Source organism: Anopheles nili, chromosome 2 (assembly GCF_943737925.1).
Source record: "Anopheles nili chromosome 2, idAnoNiliSN_F5_01, whole genome shotgun sequence".
Lineage (NCBI taxonomy): Eukaryota > Metazoa > Arthropoda > Insecta > Diptera > Culicidae > Anopheles > Anopheles nili.
Window position 1 is genome coordinate 61,512,561 of NC_071291.1, and position 13,817 is coordinate 61,526,377.

Consider the following 13,817-nt stretch of genomic DNA (forward strand, 5'->3'; position numbering starts at 1 on the left):
AATTCTAAGACATTCGAGCGGAATTAAATCCCCCCAACCGGACCCTTTGCGCGATGTATTTGCTGCTTTGTCGCCAGCCAAAATCGAGCGCAAGCAACAATAGCAACAACAGCACGAACAACAAAAAGAACACCCGGAGACGGTATCCAGACAGTCCGGTGAAAACGACGCACACGGGCTACTTTGTGAGCGGAGTGTGGTATATTTTAATATGCATCGATGGTTGCTTTCTTTTGAAGCTTCGCACAAACCCCTTCGCTTTCTTGTTTTACATGGCGCTGCTGCGTTAGCTCCAGTTTGACGTTGCTCTTTAAAAAAAATACACAGACGCACCGTGGTGAAAAAAAAAGGAAAACAAGGAAAACGGCACAACCGCGCTGGTCCGCTACTATGGTCGAGCCTCTCCACCAGAGACACACCACACGAGACACACACACACCCTCTTTTTCCCCCCCAGCGCCCTGCGCTGACCACACTTCTTACGCCATGCGTATCTCTTTACACCCGCCACATTTCCCACAACGGTGGGTGTGGAGTTTCGGGATTTTCTCCATTTCACTGCGGTTCCGGACGGTAGCGAACATGCGAAAACTTACGCAGAATAGTGTAATAAATATTCCGCCGCCCAGCGCGTTGTAACGAGTCGAGTTTTTTTGCGGTTTTTGTACCAGCACGCCTGTCACTATCCGAACGGGCGTTGGTGGACCACCAGCCCAACCACGAGGGTGCGGTGGGCACACTGGAAAGCAGGGGGTGAAAGAACTTCGCAACAAATTCACACACGCACGGGGTAACGTTGTCGGGGGCTGGGTGCTAAATCTTTTGCGTCAGAATAACCGCACGCAATATCTCGACGGTTTATTGGCTTCAGATTTTACGGACTGGCCCCGGAACGAAACACACGCACTATATCCACGACGCAGCAAGCGCTGGAGTTCGCTGTTGCCTGGGGAAACGAGAGATCAAGAATATTGTCCCGTTTGGGCTGGTGCCTCTTTTTTTCAGAAGATAAGAACCACACAACACACAACTTTCTTGGCACTCGAGAACGACAGAACGGGGGACAGATTCGCTTCACTCCGCGGTATACTGCCGCGCCCGAAACGCTGGCCCAAACGCACCCTGGAAATGGCCCCTTTTGCACCACTGGGACGGACGATGACGACGACAATCTATGCACAAACGGTGCCGCTGGCACCGAGCCGAAAAATAAAACAGACCCACACACACACACACCTAGCAAAAGTAGTCCACCGGAGGCTTGCTGCTCAGAAAAGAACCGTCCGACGGAAGCGGCCACGAAGAGACCCACGGCTAGGCGGCTGTGCTACAACCCTGGCGTGGACGTGCCGTTCTGTGTGACAAACAATTTTTTCTACTCCGCGCGCGCTCTCTCTCTCGCTCTCGTTGGGTTGCGTGCGACGTTTCTCTCCAGCAGTTGCGCGAACGCGCACGTGAGCGAGAGAGATGGGGAGCGGTTTCTCGCTTGCACGCGCACATCTGGATAACGGATGAAACAACAAATGGAGTAGGAGCACAGAGCAAGCGCACGCAGCGACGAAGGGTGGCAAAGCGCAAGGGGTGGAAAGATGGCCGCATACTTCATAGAATGTTTACCTTTCGTTTCCTACGCCAGCACGCAGCTGTCACACTTGTGCTTGGTGCGCAACCGACGTAAACAGTTCGTAGACGGTCGCTCTTCTTGATCTTCTTCGTTTTGACAGCTCCCATGACAGATGCTGGACTTTTACGCTTTTCGCTGATTTTCGCGTTTTTCCACGCATTTTCCCCTTCTGCTTTCGGCACAGAGTAATAACGCCCATAGCTAGAGAGACGGTTGATGTATCACTTTCATATTCATCATCAGACGGAATTGTTTTATTTACACACTGTGTACTTTTGTTTTGTTTCCACACTCCGAGGAGTAGCATCGTTTGCGTCCGTGAACGCTGTTGCTCCCCTTCCTAGCGCGCACCGCAAACTACGTCGTCGGGTCTCCTTATTTCATTTGTATATTAATTCAATCAGTCACATTTTCTCTTGTCTTTCTTGCAAGTGTGTTTGTTTGTTTCTGTTTGAATTCTTTTTACCTTATCACTGTGTTCATTAACTTTCTTTTCTAATTCTGACTATAATCGTCTTTCTGTTTTACGTGATGCACTTGCTCTGACTTCAGATCGGCGTGAGTATATATAGTTTCCGCGCTGACGGAGATTCTGTTTCTGTTACCGCATTATCCCCCTCATCTATCCCACGTCCCTCTTGTTCGATTCGTATTCCTCGATCTATTGCGTTTAAAAAATAACTCCCGGTCAGAGACAATTAAGAGTGGCTGGAAAAAAACTTAGATTCTATCCATTTTAAAATGCAAGGGGTCCTTACGGAGTGTGAGTATATCGTTCGTCCTCCTAATCTTCCTCTCCTTCCTGAACACTATAAATAAATGGACATAACACGTCCCATCATCCGTGCGCTAATGCACTATCCACTTGTTTTGTCATCTTCGTTTTCACTAGGCTGAGACATCCGTTCGGGTTGGCTTACCCGAAGAGATTAAGTAGAGTACGGCTATTTAAACTATTAAATGCTTCCTTACATGCACCGTCGCGGGAGGTGGCGGGTGGCGCATAACTACCTGTAATACCATTTCTCGCCGCCGGCTACCGGAACGGCCCGGTTACGGGAAAAGTACAAATCGAAGACGGAAGAGCACGTTGTTTCTGTTATCTTCTGTGTTTTGTTTGTCAAACGTTTTTAAATGCTTTCACTATTATTTCACGCAAGTGCGCTTTCTGTGTTGTTTAAAATATGGCCATTCTTTAAAAACTGCCGCTTCTTTCTCGTCGTTGTCCTCGTCCCGGTCGGCATTTGTTGTTATTCGTAATAATCAATCGTTTTGCACTCATCATCTGTGGGAGGAGCGGATTAGAGTGAAATTAGTATAAGATTGAGCACTCTTGGTAAATTTTGGCGTGCTTACCTTCAAGTGTTGCTGCCACGTGGTCAAGCTTATGGGCTAAATGTAACTTGCTTGCCGTCAAGTCCATTTCTAATACTTCCTTAATCTTTTGGCACCAAACGAGAGAGAGAAATAGAGAGTTAGGAAACAGTAAAATAAGCAACGCAAACGCTCGGTTTAAACCGAACCAAATATCGCACAAAACTCACCTGTAAACGATACTTGCTAACGTAAATGTAGAGTTCCTTGAGTGCGGCAAGCGTATCGAACTGCTGCTGATGGATGGATAACCTTTGCATGGCGCTGCGCATCTCTTGATCACTGATCTGAGGCATCATGGCAATGTCGGCGTAGAAATTGGAAACCATTTCCCGATACTGAGGTAAGTCCTGCGAAAACAACGACAAAAAGTGTCACAAACGTCGACCCCATGGAATAGAACCGCAGGAATCTTACCTTCGCAAACAACAGCTTGTTCGAGGGCGAATCCTTCCCCAGCCGGTACTCGGTCGTGGAGCACGCGTCCATGAACGTTTGCGCGATCACACTCAGGCACACGTCGACCGAGGGCGTCTTGTAGATGTCGAAGATAAAGTCCGGGTTCTTGATGAAGTTCACCCAGAACCGCAGCGGCAGCCCGTTCGATTTCCATGCGTGTATCACTTCCGGATCGTGGATGCCGTGGTGGCGCGCGGCCGCATCCAACAAATCGTACAGCCACTTAACCGCGGGAGGCAGCGCCTCGTTCACCGTCAGTATCGTCGCGAACAGATCGTCCACGAACTTCTGTATCGTGCCCTTGGTCGCGAGCAGACGCGTCAGAAAGATCTCCGGTATTGCTTTGTGGTGGCTGCCACTTCCCGGACCGCCACCGTACAGCGCACCGTGCGCGGACGAGGACGATCCGTGCTGATCGTACGACGACAGTGTTGAGAAGCGATCGTCCATCGGCTTCACAAGATGAAAAACCCCGACCTGGGATTGTTGCTGTTGTTGCTGCTGCTGCTGCTGTTGCTGCGCTTGGGCAGCCGCTGCTGCCGCCGCCTGTTGTGCGGCAAGTTGTTGCGCATGATGATGATGATGACTCGCACTACCGGCCAGCAGTGTGTCCGTCGTGTGTGCCGGACCCATCGTGCCACTGCTTCCGCCCGAACCCGGCCCACCGACACCGAGCGGGGACGCTGTCGACGATAGGTGGTGGTTGGACGACGGTGGATTGTTGATGTAATAGCAGTACGGGAAGATGTGCCGACCGGGTGTGTTGTAACCGTCGTGGGGTCTCGCAACCAGCGACATAACGGCCGATTCCTTCACACCATAATGTGCGAGAGTGTTGAGACGTTTCCATCCATGAACCGATTTGGTGGTGACGTCTTCATCTCGCAGGACCAAATGGCCTCCACGTCCGTGTCGCCACTCCAGATCGAGATCGTGTACGCTCGGGCGCAGCGAGAAGGGTGTGTTCTTGAACAAGGCATCCAACACCTTGCTCTTCACCTGGCTGATCGTGTCACAATCCAGCACCTTGCACTGCACCTTCTCATCCAGATCGTCCTGGATGATGTGCAGCGTGACGATGCTGTGCACGATCTGCTCACGCAGCAGCCGATCTTCGCTCAGCGAATACCGGGCGTCATGCGTGACGGCATCAACCAGACCCTTCTCGATCTGGTGCTTGATCGCCTTGTACAGAAGAAAGAGCGAATTGCCAGCGTAATTGCGCAGATAATCGTACATGCACAGTGCCATGTAGTTCGTCAGCATCTTCTCGACGACGCTCTCCGTCCGGCGGAGCATCAGCTGCGGGTGTTTAGTCATCACCGACTTGTCGATAAGCCTCAACAGCAGGCTCTTCAGTATGTCTGTCACGTAGTCCATCTGATTCATCAGCACTATCATCAGCAGCGAGGCCACGTTTACCCTGTGGAATGGAAGGACACATGGTTAATGGATATCCAATGAGCAAGCGGTACACTTTTCCGAAACAACTGATACTGATACACAATAAAAAAATCCCCTTTCTAGCGTAGGCCGCATTACTCACTTGTCCCGTATGCTGAACGTTTTTTGTGCTTCGAGCGTGTCGATGAACAGCAGAAGAAAGACGCGATTGTTGATCAGTTGCTCGAACAGCACCATCGCCTGATCGTAGTTGGTGCGCTGGTGCGGATGGCCCGGATGACCATGATGCGGATGGCCATGGTGAAGATGATGGCCACCACCATGGTGCAGCTTCGCACCGTTCGCTAGCAGCACCGGGTGATCCGAAACACCCGGGAAGAACACCTTCATAACGTAATTGACGAGATCGAGCGTTGGCGTGCCGGAGCTCTCGAGATCGGCCGTTAGATCGGTCATGTCGGTTTGCAGTTCCGCGAATGCCTGCTTGCACTCCATGCGCACGTTGCTCTCGAGCGTGTCCATCTGGATCTGGATGCGTTTGTACTCCCGCTCGGCTAGTGTGCTCTTACGTCTATAGATGAACAGGATGGCAAGCAGTGTCAGGACGAAAAAGATACCGCTTACGATGACACCAAACAGGATGTGCGAGAAGGCGTACGGTTTGATAAGATCGTACTTGATAAATCCTACAGAGAGGTATAGGAATTAAGAACAATATTTTGGGTTTCCGCTGTTCGAAAAAAAAAACACGAACTCACCTATTGGGAAGCGTAAATTGCGCCCCACACGTACAACTACCAGCGGAAGGTCCTTCGCTGTAGGAACTCCATTTTCGTCCGTCGGTGCAGGTTGTTCAAGGGGTGGCGAGCAGACGAGCTGCGTCGGTGCGAGACTGGTCACGTTACACTGCGCCATACCGATCGTAACGTTAACATCCGATTCATCACTCGCTGCATTCAAATGCTCGCCCTCGATAACAAGTGTGTCTCCCTTGTACAACTTAACCGTGTTCGGAAACGGCTGATACACCGGATCCTCGACGTACACGATCGACGACCGCAGGTTCTGGAAGTGCTTCGGCAGGTTGCGCACCGACAGCACACTATCCATGAGAAAGTTTATCTGTAGCAACAGCTGCAACTGCTGCTCGGACGGATGAAACGGCGACAGTGGTCCCGACGCGGTAACCGTCGGACCGAGCGTCGACGTGAGTGAATACTGAGATGGTAGCATCATGGGCATCGATGCGGATAGTTGCTGCTGCTGCTGCTGTTGGATCGAAACCGAGCGTCCGTCGGCGGACACGAACCCGGTGAGCATTCGCGGAGGTGCATAATCCCCGGATGCTACGCTGTTGTTGCGCAATAGCAACTGCTGATGTTGTAGCATTGCCCATGCCTCACGTACAGACGGAGATGGGCATTCCATCTGATTCGAGTTCAGTACAGCGCAGGTTGACCTATTCAACCGCTCATCGTTGAGATACACTTCAATCTCAGGCAGCTGAATGGCGTCCAGGTTGGTACCGTGCACTGTCATCATGCGACCTCCGCTGAGGAAACTTTTGAGCGGTTTAATTTGCATGATCTTCGGATCGACCGTGTAGTTGTACACGCTGCACGTTTCATACCGGCTATGATACGTCCCCGCCGGTTTGTATCCTGATCCTCGGCCACGTTGTTCCCCATTAGCACCGCTTCCGGAACCGCTAACACTGCAGGAGAGAGTTCGATTCGCTCCATCAATCCGTAACGTCAATACTCGGATGTGTTCCGGTGAGCGTGCCGCTGAAGTAACGCACGTTAACCGACTCGAAGATGCTTGCGTTCGATTGATACGACACTCGTAGTCATCCAAATACGCCACCGCTGCAGTACCAACGTTCAAATGTCTTCCGATGATGGCCAATTTGGTACCACCCGACTGAGGGCCCATCGTCGGGGAAAGTCCTTCCAGCTGTACGTCGCGATACCGGAACTCTACACTCGACATAGTGTAACCAGCCTCATTGCCCACTTTCACCGGTGCGGACATTTCCACACGTACCGGTCCAGTGCGGCACTCTATACGAACGGATATTTCGTACCGTTCCAGCTCGCACGGCACGTCTCCAATGTGGATACGGCCACGTACGTCTTCCTCGCGTATCCCAAGATTGCTTCCCTCGATCGTCACCAGCGTACCGCCCTCGATTGGACCACTGAGTGGTTTTATCAGATCGATACGTGGTCGTGGACATCCACCGTCTTCTCCTCGCCCTCGTAGCATCATCGAAGTATCTAAACACGTTTCATTGTAGCTGCACTGTTGGCCACACCAGGTACACTGGTACTTGGGGTCACGCGTAACACACAAGCTGCAGTCAGCGTGATCACGATGCGAACCGAGTATTTCGCACTTATATAGAACCACCGTCACCGTGTCGATGTAATGATTTCGATTCCAGTTCACATCGACCGTGGCTTCGTACTCGTTCGAGGTGGCTTCATAGGAATACTGCAAGAAATAACAAGCGTAAAGAATAAATCCAACGCACCTAAAGATCCGATAAACTCGTGCAAACTTACCAGTGTTTTCTCGCACACAATGTACTTGTTGGCTTCGACACGTGCCGGCAGCACCATGTGCGCTCCCTCGATGTTAACCGTACACAAGAAACCCGTGTGTGCGCTCTGCGGCCGCGGAAGGTTCTCGATCTCTAACCGGATCTCTTTCGGCACCTTATTCGGCAGCAGGATTGGCATGGCGCGTTGCTTCAACCGCGGACAGGACGCCTCATTCTGCACGATGTTGGCCGAGTTGCGGCAAGCGGTCGTATTAAAGGCGCACCGGTTGTCGTAAATACACCAGTGACATCCCCAATTGCTTACCAGACACTTTCGGCAAGTGTCGTGGCGAGTGCAGTCGTAGAATGCGAAACTACGTGACACAAAATCTTTGTTCGTCTCCGAGCTACGCACACTGAGCGGAACAAGCACGTGATCCTGTCCATCCGGGATTGAAGGACGCTCATTCACGGGTGGTGTCGTGCAGAGTAAACCCTCCTTCGTGACATTTGCATCGATGGGTGTCGCGTTTCCGAACACACACCGGTACTGAGCGTTATGGGGAAGTTCCGGCAGTGTTTTAATGACGAGACGTACGACAGACATCTGCCCTACGGGAACACGATCGGGTGCTACCATTTCGAAGTCAATGCACTGCTGTCCCGTACCGATGGACAGCCAGCGTGCTGCACTTGTGTCCTTTTGACAGGCCGTTCGAACGGTGCATCGTTTCTCGAGCGAACACCAGCCACAGTACGGATCACGTGATTCCAGGCACGCGGAACAGTTTCCAAACGTGCCGCAGTGTTCCACCTTCATCTTGATGACCTAAAAACAAACGGTAACGAAGGGAGAATTGATTACTAATTCCATATCGAAACGAAATTGGGGTTTGCCACCATACCTTTCTATCTGACAGGACGTATAGATGATCGTTTGAGGGGGCAAACATCGTATCAGGAAGGATCGCGTGGCCTTCGTCATCCACTGGCAGCCGCTCGTATTCACCTGCTTCCCGGCCGGATAGTAGCACCTTCCGAATCCAACCGTCATTGCTTCCGACGAATGCGAGCGTGTGTGGACCGATGCTAGTGACGGCGATTGAGGTCAAAGCAACACCCTCACCGAATGCGAACCGGGCCGAAGAGATTACCGGCGTTACGCCGCTAATTTTCAGCCCCACGTGGCAGAAGCTGAAGATGTTACCCAGCGAACCCGCTACGGGACACTTGCCATCGTTGATCGTACCCGAAATGTAGCCCAAATTGCGATCCTTGATCGTGCCGTTAAAGCAGGCTAAAAAGAGAGAAAAAAGGAGCTCAACATTAATCCAACGGCATCGCGGTTTCAGCAAGCGCACGAACGTACAGTGAATGTTCTCGTTGAACACCTCCTCGATGTCCTTCAGACTGTACATGCAGATGGCGGATCGGTTCTGCGGTTCGTCCGTGATTTCCTTCGAGGGAGAAAACACTGCCACGAGCAGAAAATCATCCCGCTTGATGCCCATGTCGCTGCTCAGCTTTTGACCGGCCTGTGCCAGCTTCGCGTCCCGCAGGATGTTGTAATCGGTCCCATTCACCATGCAGGTAATCGTCACCTGGAATGAATTAAGTGTTTTATTTTAGTTTTTTTCACTGAACATGCCACAGGCCACAAGGCGATCCTTACCTCGGTGTAACTGTCGTAATTGGGATCGTTCACACAAATACGCGCCAACCGCGTGACATAGCCGGCTTCATCCGCCAGGTGGGATTTCTTCTGCACCAGCACGAAATACGCGTACTCAGTGCTGTTAAACCCGTACACGTAATTCACCAGAAAGTGGTCGCGATACTTCACGTCGATGTTAATGTTCGACTGCTGGATCGAGAACTCAGCATACGTGAGATCATCCAGCCGGCGGGACGATATCGCGGGCACATCATGCCGATAATCCCCGACATTCGTGAACGTCGTCCCGACATACATAATGTCCTCCTTCTTCCACGACTGATACCGACTCGGACCGATAAACGCGTACGTCGTCGAGCGCTCGTCATTCGCCGCCAGAGCCACCTCGATCGGTTTCGTGGACTCCGGAAAGCGGCCACTTAAGTAGTAAATCTCGCACGCGCCCTGGTGCACACTTCCGCACGCAATCAGCGTATCGCCGTCTCGGTTGTACAGCAGCACCTTATTAAAGTTGTCCGTCTCCACGCTGTCCAGGACATCCGCAGGACACCCGGCCGCATGGCACTGGGCCGAATCCAGCTTCGGTCCGGTGATGGCCTCCCGCAGCAGCGTGAGATTTTCGTTCAACTGCAGCACCCGGTTTGTGGCCCCGGCATAAAACATCCGCCGGGTGGGATCGTACGTGAGGTGCGTGAACCGGCTCGTGGTTCCATTTGGCAGACTGTACCGGGCCACGATGTCGTCCAGGACACTCGGAACGTGCGCATGCTGCTGCTGACGGTGCTGCTGCTGAGATTGCTGCTGAGGGCTGGTTCCGGACGCGGGCGAGGACGGTTGCTGCTTGCCCTTTAACACAGCATCCAGCGGCAGCATGCCACCGACCAACCGGAGCAATATCAATCGTAGTAGCAGTTGCATACTCATACTGCTGCCGTGCTAATGGGGCTCCTGCTGCAACAATGAAACGCAGCAGGCGCAGGACAACCTTCTTCACTTGTCACTTCGTATTGCTCCTCCAAAATCCTCGCCGCTGTCTCGCTCACTTCAGACGTGTGCGGCAGGATCTATTTTGCGTGTGTGTGTGTGTGGAGGGGGAGGGGAGTTATTTTCTTCAATTTCCTTTTTTCTTTTGCCGCCTGCGGTTGCGTTTTCCCTCGGTTTCGCGTCAATTTCCACCCTCAAACCACCGTCGTCGTCTGGAGGGAAGCCTGAAGAGGCGCATCAAGAGCCGTTGTGTGGGTGGTGGGTGGTATGAGACGTGCGGGACAGGGGAGAAAGAAAGAATTACACACAATTCGTTAGAAGGATATCGTGTATACACAGACGCAAGCGCACATACGCGAAAATGTGCACACGCGCATACACACACACGCGCGCCACTACTATGGCATAGTCACACACGCGCGTGCGGAAAATCGAAGCAGAACATTAGCAGCCCTGTGGGAGGGGGGTGAGTGAATCAGTGAAGGAAAATACTACCGAGAGCGAGGGTGAGAGAAAACGCGCAAACGGATGGTCGCGCGAGGGGTGGAGGGGGGAGGGTGAGCGGGTCCCACTGGAAGAATGGAGTGGGTAAGAGTGCTTTGTGCAACCCCTTGACAAAAAAAACCGAAGGGATATACGGGCACAATGATTGGGTGCTTATGAGCAACCCCCTTTTCGGTGGAAGACGGGTGGAAAACGGGGGTGTTCCGTTTGTCCCCGCGGGTTCGATACTCGGAATGTGCACATACCTATGTTTTTTATGCTTCTTTCTTTTTTTGTTATTCTCGTTCTGCTCAATTCCACCCGAAAGCCAGCCCCAGCGCTGCTGCACCGCTGCAATTGTCGCCCCTTCTCAGTGGCGGCGTTTGTTGCAGCAGCGGGGAGTCTCTATTGCTCCTTGATCGCGTTCGTCCCCTCCCGTGCGTCGTCTGTGGTGGAGGTGCTGCTGCTGGCGTTGAGTGGTTGTTGTGTTGTTGTGTTCTTGCGTTAATTATCCAATGCCCTCCTCCGCTCGACGCATCCATTACGATTCGCACATTTCCATTTTTCACTACCGTCGGCGGGGGGAGGAGGGAGGGACGGTGGAGGGAAGGAGACGGAACCGAAACGTCGCTACGGTTCCGTTGTTCGCACCCGCGCACCAAACCCACCACACTCTGTCTCACTGGGGCACCACGCACGGTGACAATTTTCGCACAAACCAAACCAGCGGCGAATCAAACAAACAAACAAAAAATGCACACACAAAAACCGAAAACGAACGAAAATCAACGCTTTTCCCGTTCGCGGACTCTTTTTTTTACGTTTGCTCCCTATTCCCGAAACGGGAGCCCCGTCGTCTTGTCTTGCGTGTGTGTCTTCTTTCTTAGTAGGCGGCCGCCATCTTGCTGCCCCTTGTATATGAATGAATGGCCGATTCTGGTGCCACTGGGCGACGGTGCTGGATTTCGGGAAACCACCGTCGGAAAAGCCACCGCACCACGCGCACTACCACTGGACACGATGCCGCGAGGGCTTTTGCACGATTTCCACCGTACCGAGCGCACCGAATTAACCGATTTCATACATGAAAACACGGAAAACGCGACGGACACTCCGCTACGCACCTTTCCCAGTGCTCTTTCTTTTTCTTTTATTTGTTTATGGCCAAACTTGTTTATGACAAGATTAATAGATTCTTTCTTTCGCTCGCTCTCGCTCTGCCTCTGCGGTATGGCTCGGTGCGTCCTTGTCTGGTGCATCTGTCAGAATTAGTGATGCGTTCCCGAATGGAAACGAAGGCACTATGGGCAATCCGCCGGTACGGTCGATTGACAGCGCGTGATATCGTTTTTTCAAGATTTTTTGATTAAATTCACTGAAACTGTTTATATACGAAATACCAAGCTATGCTGGAAAATATAAAGACTGAAATACGAACAAATACAGGCTTCAACAGTGCAATAACGGATCAAAAATGAAAGTTTAACGATCACATCACGGTTGATATGGGTGCATATATATGAACCTTGACATGTGGGGGTGTTTCAAAGAAGAATTTTTTCACAGTTTTTGCATTGCATTTTAAAATGCACTAATTGCTTCACATAAAATGATTCTGAATTTTTATTCTGATATTTGATTGAAACGATTTATATTATTAGTTTCACGAAAAAAAAAATAAAATCAAAATTCTTAGCTAAACGTTGGTACCATGATGTTTTTAATATATAAAAAACAGTAGAATTGAAGATAGTATAAAATTTATTGAAAAATTAAAACACATAGGATTCTACAACTTTAAAAGGAAATCATAGCATATACAACGAATTTTGGTCAGGGATGGTAATACTAATGAAATTGCTGATTCAATGGTGATGACTAATTTCATGAACACAGTTTGCTCGGAGAGCGCTATTGAATAGTTTAAAATTGGGTGGCAGTTATCATCATTAAGCTAATGTAATTCGAATTGGATTTATGAGTTTGCTTCCTCTTCTCTTCTCAGACTGTAGACTAGAGCTTTCACAATTCTTCCTTCGCGTTTGCTTCCTTTTCATTGTTTTTTGTATCGCCTAGTTTCTCGTAAAGGCATTCGTGATTTTTGTTCTTGAGCACATGATCGACACACAGATATTCTATCAATGGTTTCTGGTCCTGCTTCTCAAAGTACCACTTTTCAATAACATCCTCGTAGCCTTCTATTAACGTTTCGCATTGCGTTTTCATTTGGGTAATCTCGGCAGACGGCTTGTCCCACAGCTCATATGGGATTCCTAGATCTACTTTCACGCCCTTATCTACGAGGCCGTGTAGCGTTTGGAAAGTCTGTGACATACCTTTGGCAAACCTGGTACTATCCTTGCGCTCCTTGTGAATGTTGTACTGAAGAATCCGCTCACACACATTTTCCATCGATTCGAGCAACCGCAGCTCGCTACGCCGGTATTCGGTGCGCTTTTTTGGCTTCACGTCATCCACCGAGTACCTGCCGTGAAAAGAGGGAACGGTTAAAATTCGAAGTAGGGTAAAACCATGAGAGCTGGATGCTACGTACCCCAGCTCGATAACATCGTGTGAACGGCCCGTTTCGGTGAGGCGGCCCTGCAGCTCCGTTGCAAGAATTTTGCAAGCTTCGCAACGATCGGCATATTTCACTCCTTCGTTTTCTTCTGGTCCACCATGAGTAGGAATCGTGATGGCGGATAAGACGAGCAAAATTAGCATCCCCTGCAGCATCGTTGCGATGTGTGCGAACTGATAGCGTTCAATTAAAGCACCAAGTGAATTGCACTACGTGGTCCTAACTTCGCGTTATCAGCGCGATACTTCTAAGAAGTCTAACCCTGACACGTTGATCTGTATGGTTGCATGAAGCGCTAGAACGTTCTATCACTTCCACGTTGTTTCAATGACTGAATGAAGTGAAAAATCACTTCAGTGTTACTACTGCTGCAATTTACGAGCAAATAATAACAAACCACCAAAACACCGCCTGCATCAATGAATATTTGTGAAGTATTGAAGCGCTACTGCTAAACGTAAGGCCTGACTCATGTTTTGTTATTATGGTTGTTGTCAAATAGCCGAACATACGGTTCTGGTTTACTACCCACGGTTGGTTTTAAATAACAAATACAATTTCAAAAGTTTCAATGAAAAATGTAGCCAGCCTTTTTGCTAGTCATTTACACAAAACTATCCTAATTCTGGTAACATGTGCGCGTAGTAATAGTTGAGTGAGAGAAAACATAACGCCAAAAATCTCCTCA

At 50.4% G+C, this 13,817-nt stretch overlaps 2 protein-coding genes across 2 annotated transcripts; both read right to left on the reverse strand.

The window, feature by feature from the left end:
- Nucleotides 1-1,847: 1,847 nt before the first annotated feature.
- LOC128721670 (plexin-B) lies at nt 1,848-11,728 on the reverse strand. The gene is given in 14 exon segments (XM_053815448.1): nt 1,848-2,909; nt 2,981-3,065; nt 3,169-3,348; nt 3,416-3,955; nt 4,127-4,880; nt 5,004-5,547; nt 5,620-6,004; nt 6,069-6,191; nt 6,194-7,357; nt 7,429-8,235; nt 8,312-8,703; nt 8,776-9,007; nt 9,079-10,289; nt 10,815-11,728. Coding segments are annotated over 13 exon segments (6,168 nt in total). The 5' UTR covers nt 10,006-10,289; nt 10,815-11,728; the 3' UTR covers nt 1,848-2,874.
- A 569-nt stretch (nt 11,729-12,297) lies between these two features.
- Nucleotides 12,298-13,284, reverse strand: LOC128720004 (protein canopy 4). Its single transcript, XM_053813650.1, has 2 exons — nt 13,103-13,284; nt 12,298-13,033 (listed from the first exon to the last, which is right to left on the reverse strand). The coding sequence occupies exons 1-2, from the start codon at nt 13,282-13,284 to the stop codon at nt 12,571-12,573; spliced, it is 645 nt and encodes a 214-aa protein (XP_053669625.1). The 3' UTR covers nt 12,298-12,570.
- Between the last annotated feature and the right edge of the window lie 533 nt (nt 13,285-13,817).